This window comes from Euprymna scolopes, chromosome 22, assembly GCF_053919585.1.
Source record: "Euprymna scolopes isolate OS-2025 chromosome 22, ASM5391958v1, whole genome shotgun sequence".
Taxonomy (NCBI): domain Eukaryota; kingdom Metazoa; phylum Mollusca; class Cephalopoda; order Sepiida; family Sepiolidae; genus Euprymna; species Euprymna scolopes.
The window spans coordinates 93089044-93110432 of record NC_136503.1 but is presented as its reverse complement, the minus strand read 5'-3'; the positions used below and the strand labels follow the sequence as shown (position 1 = coordinate 93110432).

The 21389-nt window shown below is 31.7% G+C and overlaps 1 protein-coding gene across 1 annotated transcript in view; it reads left to right on the top strand.

Moving 5' to 3' along the window:
- The first annotated feature begins 11342 nt into the window (after positions 1–11342).
- LOC145243546 (ribosome-releasing factor 2, mitochondrial-like) overlaps positions 11343–21389 on the top strand; it is a 110340-nt gene continuing 100293 nt past the window's right edge. Inside the window, exon 1 of the mRNA XM_080106524.1 lies at positions 11343–12056. Within this exon, the coding sequence (XP_079962650.1) occupies positions 11786–12056 (271 nt within the window). The 5' untranslated portion in view covers positions 11343–11785. The remainder of the gene's footprint in view (positions 12057–21389) is intronic.

Sequence of the window (21389 nt, the reverse complement as noted above, 5' to 3'; positions counted from 1 at the left end):
TTTTAAGTCTAAAAAATTCTTATTTTTTACTTTACTAGAATATCCTGTTCTTTACTTTTCCAGGTTGAATTTCTTGTCCTTTACTTTTCCAGGTTTAATAAAATCTTAAGAATATTACTTTTCATGCGCGCATTTTTCCATATAATCCATGATTTTTCCAGGCATTGCTATTGTATTAATATATAAATTTATAATATTTATTAATTATTGTCAAAACAAATTAGCTCTCAAACACACATTTATGCAATATTTATCATTCAATCACAGTAGTTCCGAGCCAGGGTCTCTACCGAGACTGCGGTTCATGAATTCGTGATCTGTATAGAGCATAAACTAACAAAAAAGAAGATGGCACTCGGTGTCTTTTTAGATATCGTTGGAGCTTTTGACAACATACCCTTCAGTAGTATGTTCAAGTCGCTACGAGAACTCAATGTGCCACCAGTACTCATCCGATGGATTGAGTATATGGTGAGGCACAGAACAGTTCAAGTAGAACTACTGAGGGCAACTGTTAAAAGGGAAGTAGTTAAATGAAACCCCCAAAGTGGCATTTTATCACCTTTACTATGGAACTGTATGCTGAATCCTCTTTTAAAGGAGTTTAAAAATAGGAATATTTATGCCCAGGCTGATGCTCATGACATCGCAGTGCTGGTCACGGGTTCAAAAGCATCATTGGTCAGATGCATTGCCAAAATGGCATTAAATATTCCTAATAAATGGTCTAATCGAAATGAATTAGAATTCAGTAGCCGTAAAACAGAAATGGTCTTGTTTACATATAAAAGGAATTGCCAACTTGGTGACCTTTTTCTGAGTAGACAGAAACTTTCGCAGGAGGCAAGGCTGTTAGGCATAATCCTGGACAGTAAGTTAACCAGGAAAAGCCACATAGAAAAGATTTCCTCCAAAGCGACTGCAGCCCTTATGCAATGCAAACAAATTGTGGGAAAAACCTGGGCAGTTAACCCGCATGTAATGAGGTGGATATACATTGCTATGGTATGTCCCATTTTGTCGTATGCATGTGTTTCCTGGATCCGCGGGACAGAGAAACTGTACTTGAGGAAGAAACTCCAGAAGGTACAAAGACTTGCTTGTTTAATGACTTCTTCAGCATATCCGAGCACACCTACTGGAACATTGGAGATGCTGTTGAATATCCCTCCGATTAAAGTATTCCTGAAGGCAGAAGCGATACGGGGATCCTATAGAATAGATCTCATAGGTCTGTGGTGGTCAAGATCTGTTGGGACTACTGAAAAAACAAAGAGTCACATGGATTTGTGTAATGAGGCTAGGAAGGAACTACCGCTCTTGCATGTGCCGGGTGACCTTATAACTAAAACCAGATCATTTGAAAAGCATTTCACATGTATGAATTATGACAGAACAGGCGCAAGAGATTATGAAAAAGAGCTGGAAAGCAACGTAATCAAATGCTATACTGATGGATCTAAAATGAATGATAGGATTGGTGCGAGTGTTTATATAGAATACTCAAACCACCTCACCTGTCAAAAATCTTATCTTGGTAAATTGAGGACGGTCTTCCAGGCAGAAGTCTTCACCATGAAGGTATCATCGGATACAACACCAAACACCAGTCATGAGCTGGCACCATTGGATGTGGTACCAAACACCACCGCTGCCTTCACTGAAGAGCAGTATCTCAGACCTAAGTCTGACAAGTCAGTTCTAACATTCGGTAAACATCACGACAAAAACCGAAGAAGAAGGAGAGATAGCGCATGTTTAAGGCTTTTGAATCTGAGGTTCTGATCATGGAAGAGGTTCAGCAACAGGAAATAGCTATCCTTTCAGATAGTCAGGCAGCTATTAAAGCATTGGAGAGTAGTATGGTAAATCCCAAACCGTACTGTGCTGCATTGAAAATCTAAACCATCTAGGAAAAGAAAACCGCATATCTATTTCCTGGACCCCGGTCATGAAGGGATACAGCGCAATGAGGAAGTGGATAAAATGACAAAAGAGGGATCAGAACTTCTAATAGAGAGCCCTGAACCCTTTGCTCAAGTCCCGTATGCTATTTGTCTTTCTAGCATCAGAGAGTGGTCTACGAAACACCTAAAGGAGGCGTGGAACAAAAGGATAGACTGTAAAAAGACAAAGGATAACGTTGGTTGGGTATCTACCTGACTATGTAAACGTATCCTAAGTCTCACCAGACAACAAAAAGATCTGGTAAATCAGGGCACTGTAATCTCGAGAAACACAAGAAAATCATAGATCTGGCATCATTACCCACGTGCCCGAAATGTGGTGAAGAGTATGAAACACCAGAACATCATGTATCTGTGTGTAAAGGTTACAAAGGACTTTGATTAGCACACCTAAGCTCAACAACACATTCAATCAGGTCAATGGTTGATAGGCTGAACATTATTTGTTGGCTACATATACTGCTACATATCTCAAGCAGGCAGCAAGACTTGTAAAGTATAATTGATATCCAGTTCAAATAAATAACCTACAGTGAATAATCGCAATGGGCCTATTTACAGGCCTTCGCGAAGTGTCTGTAAGGACCAAAACTTTATAGGAAAGTCCTTCAGACACCACTGGTTAATAATAATAATAATAATATACGTTGAGTCTAAGCCTATAAATTAAGTTCAAGCCTATTGTTTTAGTCCAAACAGAATTTTTCACATTTTTTCCATGAACAAAAGTACAATGTCAGGCAATTTGGCAGGAAATTTTGTATGCCTTTTTGTGATTGTATTGTCACTGATTTCTTCCCAAACGTCATTTTCATTTTTGATCAAAGCAGTGTAATGTCCTGCTCTGGCAGTTGGTCCTCTATGAATGACAGCAGCTTTCAGAGAAAAATTATTGCCAAAGATTTGCTGCTTCTTTGAACTGAAGTTCATTACGTCACAATTGATTCTTTCTTCAATATTAATATTTAGATTGATTAAAAATCTATTGATTTGAATAAGATATTTGAATTCAGGTGGGAATTCAATTCTTGAAGTAACTTCATGTTCTGAATTGAGAGAACATGTATCACAATTTTTCAGAAGAGAACTTTTTATAATTCGATTAATTAAAAATTTCAATTGCTGAGGACCATTTTTTGGTTGCAATAGCAATTCTTCTTTTCCATCAATTGGAAGTTGCACTTGTCTCCCACAACCAGGACTTATGTTGCAGTTGCAAATTTCATTTGTAAAATAGTTGCAATTTTGTTGATGCAATCTAATGCATCTGGCAGTATCAAATTTGACAAAGATAAATTTTTGTTGAAAGTCCCTTTCAAAATTAAGATACATTTCTTTCCAAAATTCATGAGCACATTGTTGATTTCCATCATTGAATCTTCCACCAATAATTCTTTTCAAATTTGCAACAGAATTTTGATTATGATAAAGAATATTTTTCATTTTTTTTGAAAATTCATTATCAATGCTCAAGCTATTCAAATAATCATGGAAATCAGTCAACTGATTAACTGATTGCACAATTGAATTAACAAAACAATCATTGCTTCTATTGATCAAAGGCATTTTAGGAACCAAATTTGTCAAATTATTTTGAGTTTTCTTCTCTTTAGTAGTTGGTTCTTCTATTTGTCCCATTTGCAATCGCTTGGTTCTTTTCTTTGGCATATAAGTAGCATTTGCCATACACGGTGGTTGTTTTCTACAAGGTGGCAATGGAGTCAATTATGGCCTTCCAGAACTAGTCCTCAATCTGTTGTATTCTTCCCAAGCAGACTTGTCACACATAATTAATGATCTTGGATCAAAGTCAGACAAATAAACATTGCACAATTTTCTAGCTCTTGAAAGAGCCACATAAGCCATTCCATCAGCAAAAACTTGAGTTCCCAAATCAGCAATAATGCCATACACACTCATTCCTTGAGATTTGTGAATGGTAATGGCATAATAGAGTGACAATGGGAATTGATTTCTGGTAATAAATATACCAGGTGAAATTTCATAATTAGCTTGAATTTTTTTAACAGTAAAAGATTCATTTTTATGATCAAATTGAACCACAATGGATTCAACATTAGTGCCTTTACCAATAATATCAGTTACTTTTCCAATAACACCATTGCAATAACCTTTTTCTACATCAATGTTTCTCTTCAACATCACTTGGGCACCAATGCCAACTTTCAAAATAGTTTCTAATCCAGCTGTTTCTGATGTTTTCTTTGGTTTATTATTTTTAATTGAAACTTTTTTCTTCTTTTTTACATTCTTTTGTCTCATTCCAGAATCAACAGCTGCAATTTCAATAGTTTTAATGCTGTATTTTTTTAGCATTTCATTATTCAATTCATCTACAGCTTCATTCATAGGAAGTATGCAAACAAATTTCAATTCAGAATTGGAAGACAATTCAATAAGTTTATCTGCAATTTCTTCAACTTTTGCTTTTCTACCAGAAAATAAGCATCTTTGTTTAAGAGTGCTTATATCTGAGTCAGAGGGTGAACCAATTCTAATTCTCCCCAAGATTTCACTATAATTGTCTTTGTCATCTTTTTGTCTCATATTAAAATGAGCTCATCATATTCAAAATATTTCCATAATGAGTGTCCACAAATGCCAAGTTCTGTTTTTTTAGCATCAAATGCTGTAACTCTTGCAAAAACTGGATTTTCATTGACTGGTGGCAGTTGCAATAAGTCTCCAAACAATAAAATGTTCATGTTTCCAAATGGATATGTCATTTATTTGAATTCCCAAAGATTTCATCCAATCTTTTGTGAATGAAAGCCAGCATTAAATGACTGACCATGCTAATTTCATCAATTATTATTATTATAGCATTTTCCAGAATTCTTCTCAAAAATTTGACATCATCTTTTTTCAATTCTTTGTAAACAGGAAATTTTCCATGTTGAACACTGATCATGAGAGTGCTATGCAAAGTGTTGCCTTTTATTTAAAAAGCACTCATACCAGTTGGTCCACAAATTATAACTGGCATGGTATCTTTGACATTAACCATTAAAGTAATTTTGTCAGAAATGGTGTCAATCCTTTTTCCTGTTCCACCAGCACCAGAAATGAATTTGAGTAGTTGTTTACAGTCTTCACAACTGCATCCAGGAATAGGTTTTTCTTTATTGCAATGAAGTTCTTGTTTTTTATTATACTAATAACATTATCATAAATTCTTTTTTGATCAGAATTCAGTTGAGCTTCTTTTTCAGCTACTGATTCTTCTGTGACTGTTCTCTCAACAAAATCATTAACTATTAAATCATTATTATCAAATTCTTGCTCTTCATCAATAATTATTTTTTGTATTTCTTTAGAGCCTTCTTTTTCAACTTTAATTTCTAATTGCTTTGCCAACTCTATAGATTGTATGACTTTTTTCTTTATATTTTCATAGTTAATCATTTAAGGTAATTCAGAAGAAAAATATTTAAAAGTATGTTGTGAAACCATTTAATAAATCATCTTCTTCCTTTCTCCAAGGTTTGAAAAGCATAAGCAAATTGTGAAAATATCTTTCTTTGGTTATTTAAAGGAACATATGGGGCCTTGACGACTTTTTCCTTGACTTGCTTAAAGTAACCTTTGTCATTTATCATTTTCATTTTCTTAGCTTCTTCATAGTCAGAAGGTTTAACAGATATTTTTTCATAATTGCTTGCAACTTCATACAAAGAAACTTTTTCCAAAGATGATGGTCGATTTCGATAATAGTTTTCTACCATATTTTCATGGAATATGTTTGTAGAAGATTCAGGAAGTTTTTCTAAATATTCTTTTGACTTCAATCTATGTCCTCTTTTGCTAGGAATATCAGCTCCAACCCAAATGACTTGATCAGATGCACCAAATAAGTGGTGACCCAATAATCTATCAGCACATTCATAAGCTCCAATGTCTCTTTTACCAATTAGTTGAAGTCCTGCTGATTTGAATCTTCCATATTTTGATCCCTTTTCATTCAAATTATCCCAAACACCTTCAGCTTCATTCTTTTCAGCTTTAGTTTGATAACTTGTCACATATCTTGTCAATATCATGCTATCTTCTCCAATATATTGTACATCAATATTAGATTGCCAAATTAATAACAATAAAGGATTATAGTCATTTACAAGTTTTTCATCAACACTTCTCTCTAATTGATACAACTTTTTTATTCCTTTTCCAGTTTTTCTTGATTTTATACATTCACCAACAGTAAAAAAATTAAAGTTTCCTTCCGATTTAGGAAATCCAAATCGACACTTTTTCACAATATTTTTGCCTTTTCCATATATCCTCCAGCATGTTTTTCTACAAGAATGAACTTGAAATCTTTTAACCCAGTTGTGAAGTGTTGGACTAGAAACTGAATAAGGCATTCTGCAAGTTATGTGTTGATTGATAAATTTTTTAATATCATTAAATGATAGAGGATCTTCAGTATATATCGGTGCTCCTTCTACCCATATTTTCATGTGAACATGGGGAGCTCCTCTTTGTTGATATTCAATCCTCCAAAAATAATGTGCAACTTTTCCAAAAACTGGATTGTCTTTTGCCAAAATTACTTTATTCATTACAGCTTGCAATCTGTGATAAAAATGTTCACTGACTGCAACAACATCATTCACACACAATGTACTTGTTCTCATAGTTTCAACATTACTTACACCACTGTTCAATTTTTCCAAAACTTCTCTTAAATCTGGCCAAAAACATTCAGCACATGATAAAGTGATAAAGAAGGTAGAAGGGCCAAATTTTTCATCCCTTGTGTGCAAATCGGATGCTTTTCTATTCCAAAATTGTTTGGATCCTTTCACATTGGCCATCATCATTGAAAGATTGCCTTCTAATCTTTTATCATTATTATGAACCTGTTGATTAAATTGAGCCAATGTCATTCGATTACATTTGAGAGATTTCATAATCGCAAAAAATTCCCGAATCCAATGCTCTTTTATCAGCTTTGTCAACAGAATGAAATAAATACTGAATATTTTTCCTAAATCTTGGATCACAGTGGCTTTATCTGTTTCTAGTGTACATATAATTTGGCACTTTTCCATATGGCCTGTTGTAATTCATGCCAAATCTTCCTTTGCACAAGATTTTAGGAAAACACATGTAATCCAAATTTGGATTATCATCTTTCAACAAATTTCCTTCAACTTTTTTCATTTTATAAATTTCAATGTCTTTTTCATTTGGTAAAGTCGGATACATTTTTTGAACAGTATGATGTTCATAATATGTATCAGCATCTTTTTTTGATAAATCACTCAAAATGCAATCATCAGATTTAGTTGAACTACCTTGCCCAGTGCATAAAACAACATTATTATGTTCTGTCAATTTCAATGTCTTTATAGAATGGATGTTTGCTTTGAGCCAATCCACTGCATCAAACACATTATCCAAATCGACCAATGATTTCCAAATTTTCTTTTGAGCTGTAGGAATTGAATTAACTATAATTTGTAAAGAATTTTCTTCTTTTGATGGTAAAGTGTTCATCACATGGTTGATTGTATTTTCCATTGGAATTGGCAAATGAGTTGCAATTCCTTTAATAGCAGAAACCATATCTGAACTTGGTCCTTTGTATCTTTGAGGAACAAGTTTTATCACATTAATAAAACATTTCGCTCTTTGAATTAAGATTTCTTCATAAATGTTCAATTTTTCCAACACTTCTGGAATTTCATCCACTCCTAATCCATTAATTGATGCTAATGTAGGGATTTTATTTTTCTTCAAAAGCCCTCTACAATTATTGCAAATTTTGCATGGTAATATATAATTTTCTTTAATTATTTCATTAACTTCTTTTTCCCAGTCAGTCCAAACTTTCAAAAATTCATCATATTCTCTTTGTTTGCAAATGTCACATGAATTAATTTTCATTTTTTTCATGTCTTTGTTAAAATTTTTAATTAATGTGACAAATTTATTCACAACATTATTTTCTGAATGATGTTCTTGATTCTCTCTTTGTTGCAATCTTTCTATTAATTTTGAAGTTTTAAGATTATAAAATTCAGAGTCTAATAATTTTTCAAACATTGGCCAATTTCCTTCTAAGAGACAAATATCATAGAGATCCAGCCAAATGCAAACAGCTCTTAATCTATACACATGAGTGACTAAAGTTCTGAGTCTTGGAGTATGTGGTGCCATTCTTCTAAGGAGTTCAAGTCTATTAGTGCAATCCGATTGACCAATGCAATATAAATTGTCATTATGTATGCCAGAACATTCTTCCATTTTTTTTCATAATTTTGCGAATTTCCAAAAATGTCAAATCCGGTGAAATTTGTTTAATAATTTGATGTATTTTTCTAGTTTCAATGAGTCGTGTTTTTTCATAGGGACAGCCATTACTAAAATCACAAGGTCGAGCCAATTCAAGTTTTATTTCTTCATCTTCTTCATTTTCTTCATCATTCACTTTATTTTCATTTTCTTCTACAATAATATTTTCATTGTTATCATTTGGCATATTTGGTTCAGAAATTTCTGACTTTTTGCACTCACAATGTTCAGTTTGACAATCAAGAGATTCATAATTATGCTTTGCCAAAACTCTTATAGGCACATATTCAACTGAATTTCTTGGAAACAAATAATGTTCATTATTGAATGCATGATATAATTCTTCTCCCCAATAAGTAGATAATAGTCCTTTTTTATCAACTTTTTTGACAAAATTATAAACAGTGTTTGCAGTATTTTTTATATTTTGAGCATCAAATTTCTAATTCCCAAAGCATTAGAATACATTCCAGTTATTTTATTCAATCCAATTTTATAATTTTTTCTATAATTTCTTATATTATTTGTCATTTTATTATTGTAAAATAAATACGATTTTGTCAATTTATGAATGACAATAGCTTTTTTATGAAAAAGCTAGAAAATTTGTTTAGTTTGTTTCTCCAAGAATAAATTTTCTTCTTATAAATTTTTATCAAACTTTTCTTATCATATTTTTTCATTTTTTGTTCTTCCATTAATTTGTGTTTATTTTTATAATTAGTTTGATAAATTTTCTTTTTCTTTCTAAAAAAGACATTATTCTTATTTTTTAATCTAAAATTTCTTTGATAATCTTTATTTTTATTATTGTATTTTTCTTTATTTTTCTCTCTTAATTTTTTTTGATTTTCTTTATTTCGAATTTTAAATTCTTCTTTATTTTTATTTCTATATTTTTTTTGATGTTCTCGATTTTTAACATTTATTTCTTCGCTATTTTTTTCTCTATATTTTTTTTTTATATTCTCGTTTTCTTTTTAAATATTCTTCTTTATTTTGTTCTTTAAATTTTTTGTCTTTTTGCATTTTTTGTTTTTTCATTTTCCATTTTTCTTTTTCTTGTATTATTTTGAAGTTCATTTTTTTTTTCATTTCTTCTTCATTTAATTGATTACCCACCTCATAATTACTTCCATTATTACTATTCTCAGGCCCTGGATTTAACTCAATATCCATTGTCATCGACATTTAAAGTGACGTCTGCTTTTATCCTTTTTTTTTTTAATTTACCTTTTAAAAAAATCTCCTTCAGACGATTTTTTTTCGACAAGTTTTTTTCTTAAGTCACAACTTATCAAGGATAAAGCACACTCAAGGATAAGTTTTTTTGTTTTTTTTCCTAAAACAAAATAAAAAAAAACAACTAACACTTATCCAGAAAAGGCGCATGTTGGTTACTTGTAGAAATAAAATTATTTAAAAAAATTTTTTTTAATGAGTCACAACTTATCAAGGATAAAACACACTTGAGGATAAACGTTAATGAAGGAGTTCTTACTCACACCAAACAAAGTGCGTCTTTTCTGGATAAGTTTTAGTTTTTTCCCCAATGTTGCTAGTTACCAAGGATAAAACACACTTGAGGATTAGTTAATGAGGAGTTTGAGCAAAAAATTAGGTCGCACAGGAGTGTGGATAAGTTTTAGGTTTTTTGTTTTAGGAAAAAAAAAAACACTTATCCTCGAGTGTTTTATCCTTAATATGTTGCGACTTAAGAAAAAAAAACTTATCCAGAAAAGACTCACGTTTTTAATTTTATGAGTGAACAAAGTGTGTCTTTCTGGGTGATTTTAGTTGGTTTTTTTTTTAAATATTTTTTCCATTTTCAGAAAAAAAAAAAGAAGTGAAGTGAATTTCAAGTTTTCAAAAAATGTGAATAAAAATTTATATTAATGTAAAATAAATACGTATTATATATGTTAGAAGCCAAAACAACGCATTATTACAAAACAGACATTTATTTTGTTTGAAATTTATATTGAAATTCATATATTTTGAAGCAAAGCCTCATCTTCAGTATGTCTTTCTTTCTTTTTTGCCATGTTTTTGTTGTTGGGCAAAGAATCAGAAAGTAGAAGTCCGTTTGTTGTTTTTACGGTAGTTTTTTAAAATCTCGGAACGGTGCGTTAGGTCACGCGGGATTCACATTGAGATTTTTTTGTGTTCCTTAAAAGCGTCGGTTGAATTTGAATAAAATAAATACATATTATATACGTTAGAAGCCAAAACAATGCATTAAAAATCTTATATTAATCTATTTATTTGCTTTCCCACGAAAGCAAATTAGACACAAGGTCGTTTTTAATGTGGCGTTAAACTAGCTCCCCTAAAACAAGGGTAAAAACGGGGAACTCTGGTAGTATCCAAAAAAATAGTAATTGTCTAAGTATGAAGATTTTCCAAGGACCAATAATCTTATGTGCAGCAATGCTGCACATAAGATTATTGGTCCTTGGAAATCTGCACTGCAGCAGTGCAGCATCTGCAGAATAGATACTACAATTTGGTCCCGGCTGAGCAAATTAGGCACAAGGTCGTTTTTTAATGTGGAGAGTGAAGGGGAAATGGGGACCAGCTCCCCTGGATAGTGACAATTGGTATGAAGGGTTTCCCCTACATTGACAAATAACTTATATGTGGGGTTGCCCCCACATATGGTCTTTGCTTGCAGTATCTGCCGGCACAGATACTACACTTTGATCCCGGCCTGAAGGCTAAGAACAACAGGGTATTTATTTGCTCCCCCACCGAGCAAATTAGGCATAAGGCCGATTTTTAATGTGAGGATTGAAGGGGAAATGGGGATCAACTACCCGGGAGTAGGGGAGCTGGATAGTGACAATTAGTATGAAGGTCTTATATGTGGGGTTGCCCCCACAAATGGTCTTTGCTTGCAGCATCTTCCGGAACAGATACTACACTTTGATCTTGGCCCGAAGGCCAAACCTTCAAATGGAGGCGGAAAAAAGGCAAGCCTCTTTTCTATTTTTTAGTTTTTAATTATATTTCTTCATCACGGTTGATAAAAGGGGGAATATTTTTGTGCGACACCGGTCGCAGTTTTCTATCAGAGCTAGTCTTTCTCAATGCGAAAACTTCGGCTAAAATCTCAAACCCCTACATTAGACTGGGATCTTTTTTTTTTTTTTTTTTTTTCAAGGATTTAAACTACGCTGGGTTAGGTCGTACTCGTAAACGTATCAAATTTCTTAAAATAAATATTTTCCTACAGTAAAAATCGAAAAATCAGTATAGACTTTAAAATTGTGGTTTTCATATCGACTTCTTTCTGAGATTGGAAAATTATTTGTCAGGGAATACTTTCGGTAGACACCGTGCTTTTAAAATCATTTTCACACAAGTTGTTTACGTGCTTTTTAACATTGGTTTAATGGCATTTTCTTTGACCTTTACCGGTTTTTAACACGTGAAACGAAAAATGTGTCATTTAAACAAAAAACGGTAGCAGTTTATGATCGACGTGAATATTTACGATGAACAGAGCCACGCTCCATAGTTTTGTGCGATTATTTGCTCCGTTTCAATTGAGCCATGGTACCACGCAGCCGATACTTTCCGGAAACTTAACCTTTCGTTGTCAGCGAACATTGTCGACGACACGTGGGTTTCAATTACAGAAATCCCCGACAAAAGAGACGGATTTATCTAAGATTCGAAACATTGGTGTCATGGCCCATATTGATGCCGGCAAGACAACCACAACAGAAAGAATTCTCTATCATACGGGTTTCAGTCGTTACATGGGTAATTTTTTTTTTTCTCTCTTCCTATGGTTTCAAACATTTGTCGGTACTCCTGCAGTCCTGCACTACTGCACTTATTGATCCGTGCTGAAATAATAACGTTATTATTTAAAAAGCCATTCTTAACATGTTTTTTACCTATTCTGAGTAAAATCCATTGAGTGCGTACGGTTGTTATATGAGAAAATAAAGTTGTGTACGCATTATAAATGTTTCTTTTCTGTGTCTTATGTTATACATTAGTACATTAGGGGTCATTTCGAGTTAAAAGTTTATTTACTGCACCCATCTGAACTAGAGAAAATCATCATTTAAGTCTGTATGTCTCGTGTAAATAAATAACGATGAATATCTAATATGGCCGACCAGACGGGTGATCAAAAAGTCAGATCGAGATTGACAACTTCTGAACAAAAATGAGTACCCTTTTTCTTGAATTAAAAAAAAAAAAAAAACTTACTCGACGAGAACACGACTGTTTTTGCTTTAATAATTATTTTTTATTTAAACGTAACAAAAATTTCAGTTTGGCTTGAACTTTGCGGTTTTCGGATTATTTTTAATTATTTTTGTTTTTTACCTGGATTTAACAAACAAGCAAAACAAAAACAATTTTGGTATGCACTTATGTTACCGTTATTTTTTATGGTTTAAGTGCCTTCTCAAATGTTTGAAGTTTTTCTAATGTTTTTACCTATAACTATAATCTCTGGCAAAAAAAAAAAAAAAAAAAAAAAAAACTCCTCTCGGTACTGGTAGCGGTTTTAGTTCCATGCCGAAGACCATAAAAAAAAACTGGAGTTTGTATTACAAATAGATTCGAAAAAGTTGTCAAAAAACAAATATATAACAAATAAATGTTATCAAAGGCAAGAAAAGTTACTTTTTTTACCAAACTGGATATATTTTTTGTGTTTTTATTCAATGTAACATTTATTCAGCTCGAAAAACATGCAGTGTTTACCGATGTATTGGACAATTCAAAATGGCGACCGACTCTCTCTTAAACACGATAAGTTCGAGAAAAGGTGTTATAAATAATAAACTAGACAAAATACTATTTAAAAAACACGGAATATATGTCAACCTATGTCACGGTAATATATATTGAGCGAATTTTTAACAGTATTTTGTCTAGTTTATTATTTATAACACCTTTTCCCGAACTTACCGTGTTTAAGAGAGAGTCGGCCGCCATTTTGAATTTTCCAATACATCGGTAAATACTGCATGTTTTTCGAGCTGAATAAACATGTTACATTGAATAAAAACACGAAAATTATATCCAGTTTGGTAGAAAAGGAACTTATCTTGCCTTTGATAACATTTATTTGTTATATATTTGTTTTTTGACAACTTTTCGAATTTGTGTACAGTAATACAAACCCCAAAACGGAGTTCTCCCTCTCACTACGCATGCGCAAAGAACATGTTTTAGTTGCCATAGTAACTAAACGATCATGAATTTTTATCGACTTTTTTTTATAAGTTTTACTGTTATGAATATTGAAATAAATGAAATTACTACACATTTATTAGTAATAATTTTTTTTATATTTACATTTTTTTTAAAGGAAAAGAAAAAGTCGATAAAAGTGAGACATAAACAGTAAAGCGTCGTCATTTAAAAAGAAAATGCTATTTAAAAACAAAAAGCTGAGAAAACATGTTCTTTGCGCATGCGTAGGGAGAGGGAGAATTCAGTTTTTTTTGTTTGTTTGTTTTTTTTTTTATGGTGTTCGGCATGGAACTAAAACCGCTACCGGTACCCCCCCCCTCCCCCCAAAAATATCCACTAAGAAAATAAAACATAAAATAATCCAAAAAGCACAAAGTTCAAGCAAAAAAAAAAAAAAAGGCCAGTTGTTAATTTGGTCTCATTTCGTTTTCCAGTACGCTCGATCTGACTTTTTGATCACCCGTCTGGTCGGCCATATTAGATATTCATCGTTAGTTATAAATAACGGGACATACACATTTAAATCATGATTTTCTCTAGTTCAGATGGGTGCAGTAAATAAACTTTTAACTCGACATGACCCCTAATGTATAACAAGACACTGAAAAGAAACATTTATAATGCGTACACAGCTTTATTTTCTCATATAACTCCGTAACGCACGCAATGGAGTTTACCCTATTCTGTACTTTAACCTTACAATTGAATAAAAAAAATAAAAAAATCATAAAACTTTCATTAAACTTGGAAATATGATTTAAAAAAAAAAAAAACAGCACAGATCAGTAAGTGCATTAGCACCAAAAAGGGACACGTTGGATCGACACCGGTATATGTATATCGTCGTGCTCGGTAAAAATGGCACCGGTAAAAATGGCACTGGTAAAAATGGCACAAGTGAATAACTAGGTAAAAATGGCACCAAAAGGTGCTACTGAAGCTATGGGGTCCCAAATTCTAACCTCATTTTGGGTTTTGTAAAAGTTCCTATTTTCTTGCTATTAACGAGGGCAGAGAGTTAGACACAAGGTCGATTTTTAATATCCAGCCCCCCCCCCAAAAAAAAGGGGCAGTTTTCATCGGAACAAAAGATTACAATTACCTCAGTTTATCTAAAGGTTCTTATTTAATTGCACCTCGCTAGGGCAAAGTTAGACACAAGGTTGGTTTTAAGTCTGGGGAATATCCAGCTCTCTAAAAAGGGGCATTTTCGATCGGAACAAAAAATTACAATTACCTCAGTTTAGAAGCATTGTTTATCTAAAGGTTCTTATTTAATTGCACCCCGCGAGGGCAAAGTTAGACACAATGTCGGTTTTTAATCTGGTGACTTTCTAGCTCCCCAAAATGGGGTACTTAGGACTAATGAATCGCAACTTATCAAGGATAAAACACACTCGAGGATAAGGGTTAATGTGGAAGTTTTCAATTCCACTAAACAAAATGCATCTTTTCTGGACAAGTTGTAGTTGTATTTTTGGGTTCTTTTTTCATAATGAATCGCTAGGTATGAAGGATAAAACACACACGGGGATAATTTTTTTTCCCTAAAACAAAACAAAATAAAAATGATCCAGAAAAGATGCACTTTGTTTAGTGTAATTAAAAGCTCCCTGGTTGACACTTATCCTCGACTGGCTTTTATCTTTGATAAAAGAAAAAAACTAATTTTGGTGCACTCTAAATTTATTTTATCATTGAATGTATTTTATCGTTGATAAGTTGGGCTTTGCCATTTTTTCTTATTTATCCAAAACTGCTATTATTGAATAAATATTGAACTCTGGAATGTTTCTGTTGAACTCGAGAATCTGCACAGAATTTCTGTCGGAGGTTGCATCGACTGATACGTTAACAAAGTGTAGTATCACTTCTGATGCTACACTCCACCTATTATCTCGTTCAATGAAGAATTAATAAATCCTTTCAGACTGAGACAATTTTAATTTTTGTTCTGATCCAGAGTTCCTCTTGTAGGAGAGCTGGATATTGCCCACATAAAAACGACATTGTGTCTAACTTTGCCCTCTTGGGGAAGCAAGTAAATAGGAATACTCAAGATGAGAATAGTAGTCCAAAGCTGGAATGGGAACAGTAACACAAAATTCTCAAAGCTAAACTGTATCAATATTGTTAATTACCAAAAATAGTTTTATTGCCTTATTAACAAATTCAACAGACACATAAACTAAAGTGAAAGATAACACTTATATGTGCAAAAAGGTTTTATGACCAATTCATCTCACAGTTTCATGCTCACAGTTGAGTATGAAACCGTTCTGGGGGACATTTCTGGGGTCAATCGGTCACTGAGTATATTTCTGACATAAAATTATAAACTGATTCCAATATAAATAACAGCTTACTGACCAAATATGACAGAGTTCAGTTTTGACTCACTAAAATAGGTACTTGAGAGTACAAACAACTTGAAATAATAACTATTTAGAAAGCCATTCTTAACATGGAGGTGGGGTGAACTATTTTGCACTTTCACCTAACAATTTAATGAAATAAAAGTAACATTTTTTTAAAGATCATATTTCTTTCGGTATCAAACATCCATAAGTACAATACGTTCATTTGTTTACAAAATAAAAAAAGTTTATTTCTGCACCAAGGGGAGAGATCATTGAATATTTAGGCTGTGAACTATAAGACTCAACGCACAAGGAGTACTTAATTTTAAAGTATAAAAATGTATCGAACTATAATTTTAAAGTTTTAATATTTCTTTTTAATGAGTGATTCATAATTGAAAAAAAATATGCTAAAAACATTTATAGATTGTTTTTAGTATTTTTTGGGGGGGGGTACATTAAGGTTGTATAAAATGTATCAAAATATAATTTTAATTCATCAATGTAGTAATTTAAAAAACATGAAATATTTATGAAGAAACTTCTTTATATTTGAGTTTCATTAACTCGTCTCCATTGCCGACATGTTGCAATGCAGGACTGCAGGAGTTCCATAAAAAAAGAAACAACACTAAGTGTACATAAATTACGAGGAACGAATAACATAATGTTGATTTCTGATTTCAATATCAGAAGCCGTCATCAAATGGACTGTTCCTCGCTATAATTGTTTATGCCTAAGTTATTTTGTTTGTATTTTTGAAAAATATATAAACTGCTTATTTTTATTTTATTTTTACTTTTAGCATATCTTGCTTTTGGTAGCATTTATTTGTTGTATATTTTATATTTTCATTTTGTTGTCTATAGTAATAAATGTTCGATAATTCTTATTTTTAAGGCATTTATTAGTATAGACATCGAATCGAATATATGATAAAGAAACAAATAAATAGAAGTAACTAATTAAAATAAAAGGAACTTGTTTGTAAATAAGGGAGATTTTTTAAATTTATTTCTGCCCAGTGTTCAACTTATAATAGGGGAGAAGAGGTGAATGAATTACCACACAGATGAAAAAAGTTATTTCTGACACCTGTGACGTAATAGCACTTTGGGAAATCTCAAAAACGAGATTCGCATTTAGGATCTATTTAAATTTGACAAACTTCTCATTATTTTCTGTAACACCGGTGACGTCGCAATACATGACCTAACTTTTGGAAAACTCAAAACGAGGGTAAAATTTGAGACCAGATCGGTCGTCTAGCACCCTTTTTAATTCGACAAATTTCGCACGTTTTCCCATTTTAATATACTGTGAGATATTCATGCATGTTCTCGTTTTGTCATTTTTCTCATTAATCCATTACGTGCCATTTTTACCGGTGCCATTTTCACCTATTTATTCACTTGTGCCATTTTTACCGGTGCCATTTTTACCAGTGCCATTTTTACCGGTGCCATTTTTACCAGTGCCATTTTTGCCGGTGCCATTTTTACCGGTGCCATTTTTACCTAAATTCGTATATCATAAACAGAAGTTTGTTTGGTACTTCTACAGTTTATCGTTGAAAATGGAGAAGCCATTTTTTTTTTTTTTTTTTTTTTTTTTCGAGCACCTATTGAAGAAAACAGTATTTTAAAGTAGGAAATAAATAAAAAATTAAACTAGATATTAATTACTAAGGGTACTTATGCAGTTTAGTCAAGACATTAAAAAATGAAAATATCGAAAAAAGGTTATATTTCACGTATCCGTTATGAAACTAAGTTCTCCGAAAAAAAAAATTTCATCAAGTAGTGTTTTTTTTTTTTTTTTTTTTTTTTTTTTTTTTTTTACATCGAAAAAACAATTTGTTATGATACCGAGCAAAAGGTTCGATTTTTAGGAAGAAAAGCTAGAATTAAAAATGGGAAGGGAGTGTCGGCGCTTTACATTGAGTTATCTCTCCGTGGCATGTTCAGCTTCAGTAAATTTTACAATGGTTGACTTCAACGCGCTCTCATAAGAACGTGTTTTTTCCGCTGCAAAAAAAAAAAACAAAACTACTCGATCAAATTAAATGAAATTTTTTTTTTTTTTTTTCGGAGATCTTCAGTCCAAAACTGAAACGTACAATATAATCTTTTTTCGATATGTTCATTTTTAATGCCTTGACTAAACTGTACAAGTGCCCCGGAAAGAACTTTGAAAAAAGTAAGGTAAATTTTCAGATTAGGTCCACCTCCACAATTTTCTTTTAAATGACTTTTAAAGGTTTTCGACTATGCTGAATACGAAAATCGCAATGAAATTTTGCAGAAACAAGTAGTTATCGATATATAAAATGTTATATTATGCATTATATTCTTTGGCGGCCATCTTTTTTACGCGCATGCAGTGTCAGTCATAGATGCCTAGATTTGTTTATGGCACGCGCGTAAAAAAGATGGCCGCCAAAGAATACAATGCATAAGACAACTTTTTATATCTCGATAACTACTAAAATAATACCAAAAAATGGTACTCATGCACTTATTGATCCGTGTTGAAATAATAACGTTATTATTTAAAAAAAAAAAAAAAAAAATTCTTAACATGGGGAGGGTGTTTTGTACCTATTCTCTACTTTAACCTTACAATTGAATAAAAAAAAAACATGGTACTAGTGCAGAAAGTGATCCGGACGTAAATAATAACGTTAGTATTTAAAAAGCTATTCTTAACATGGGGAGGGTGTTTTGTACCTATTCTATACTTCAACCTTACAATTGAATAAAAAACATAAAACTTTAATTAAACTTGGAAATACGATTTTAAAAATAGCGCGGATCAGTAAGTGCATTAGCACCAAAAAAAAATATATATATACATATATGAAATAAAATGGAGGTGGAAGGACCTGGATACTCAACGTTTCGCCCGATTTATGCGGGCTTCTTCAAGAGGGATGGTCATTGACGAGAGAGTCGGAGGATTGGGGCTATATATAATGGTGGGGGAGAGCAACGTGTTTTCCTTATGTAAATTAGATATCATATATACATATATATACATTTTATGAGAGAAAAAAATAAAAAATAAATTAGAGTAAATTAGTGTAGTGGATTACATCTAAAAGTTAAAATATCGTAGAGATTAAAAAAAAATGTGTTTGGAAATATAGCGGTGATAGATTAAATGAATAACACTAATTTACTCTAATTTATTTATTTTTTTTTTCTCTCATAAAATGTATATATATGTATATATGATATCTAATTTACAAAATGAAGATTTATAAAATCAGTTATAATGGCATAAGTCGGCTGATTGCGCATGCTCACAGAGGCCACTTCACTGACTTCATTTACGCTACGCATGTGCGATAGTCAGGTGATATTTCACAAGGCGCATGTATATATGGCGGACATTTTAAATTACAAGAAATATTTTCATAAAAAAATGATCTCATTTTACAGTAAAAATAATGCTGTTAGTAAGTTTTCACGACCAGTTTACAAAAAAACATCTTTGTTTTCGTTCTTTTTTTGGGGGCATAATCATATATAGAAGTTGTATAGCTTAACAGATGCTTCTGCAGTTTAATTAACTGTTTTTCCGTAAGTAACGTGCCAAAATTTATTCTGTCTTTACATTGGCGGGGCAACACCGCCGCGCCCCTCCGCCCCGCCAATGTAAAGACAGAATTTTTGTGAAATGTTAATCATTACTCTGCTCGATAAATTTTGGCACGTTACTTACGGAAAAATGGTTGTTTTTGTAAACTGCTCATGAAAACTGAATTTTTTTAGATCAATTAAAAAGCATTAAAAACTACGTAACAAAAATGAACCACATTTGTTTTGAAAATGCCAGCTCCCGTTTTCATTAATTAAATCAAAACATTTCCAATTACGGATATATGTTCTTTCAATTTCTTTATTTACTTTTGGTTTAATTTTACAGTAGATATATGATCGATCGGATGCATACGATGGCAGATGGTACTGCACTATTTTTATACAATTTTCTTTTTCGTTTCTTTTCTTTCCAGTTTAAATTCAAGTTTCACGATAGCTTTTTTTTTTTTAATTGTAAGGTGGAAGCACAGAATAGTTACAAAACATCCTCATCTCCTCATTAGCAGTGTCAGAAAACGCCATTTAAAAATGCGTGATAAAAAATTGAATAATTCGACCTCCTATCTTTCAAAGCTTATAACTACTTGAAAAATGTAATTCAAACCGTATTTTTTTTTCAATTAAAAGAGCAAAGACCAAATTAAAAAAAAAATAACAGGTTTAATAGCAAATTATGCAATATTTGTTTTTATAAATCGGTTTTCTTTTAAAAAGATTTTAAGAAAATGAATGCATTTTAACTTTGATAAAATATATGTATATATAAATTCCAAAAAATCACTTACCTATAAAAAATACTATTCAATGGGTACTTCTATTCTTCATTGTTAAGAATTTATCCATATTTATATTTTATATTCCATGTCCTTTTTAAATAAAATACTTTTTTAAGCGAGTATTAAAAAATATGACTTCAGCTCATCAAAAATAGAAAAGGGGGAAATAACCGTCTCCCTTTTTTTTTAGTTATGAACTATGGTGGCCTGTAAGCGACAGAATTAATGTCTCTTTCTATTGCTGGCTGTAAACGAAAGTTAGTAAATATGGGCCACTGTAGTTAAAAATAGTCCCATTTCACTTATCAGTTTTTGCCGATAAAAAAAAAAAAAAGTCAAGCGATTTTTTTTAAATTTTTTTTATTTTTGAGTTTTTTTTTATTCTCTTAAAGAAATACATGAGTTTTTGATTTAATATATTTTATTCTTCTTTACGGAGTCAATTTTTTTTAATATCTACAAAAAAAAAAACATTGAATGAAATAGAAATAACTGCCGCAATTAAATGACACTTTCTGTGCAATATAACAAGATTATAAGGTTTCATTTAAAAAAACAAAATTCAACATTTTAAACTTTGGACTTTACAGGTAAATTTGCAAATAACTGTTCTGTTTTTTGTTTTGTTTTAAATCAGCTTATTTTATTTATTGATCTTTTGTTTTCAATTTGTGATATAAATTTGAGGTGAGAAAATTAATTTTCATTTTAATAGACATTTCAAAATGGGGGGGGATTTAAAAAAAAAACGCTTGTCTAGAATATTATATTCGGTTTATTGGAATGAGCATAAAATTTCACTTGACCCAGAAAATATCGTAAAAATTGAACCAATAGAAAAATTTTGATAGATTTTTAAATTGAAAAAAATTTAACTCGTAAAATTAAATTAATTTCATTACGTAAACAAAATGGCTGCATGAACGCACTTTGTAAACACTTTTTTTAAAAATAATATTTCTATTATTTTTTAAACGACTTTAAAAGTTTATTTGGAAGTATATTCCATAAAAAAAATAAACAACCCACTTTAAAAAGAGAAATTACGAGTTTTTCATTCACATTTTTGTGTTAGGGGGTGTTTAACTCCCCATTAAGAATGGGTTTAAAAATAATAACATTATCATTTCAGC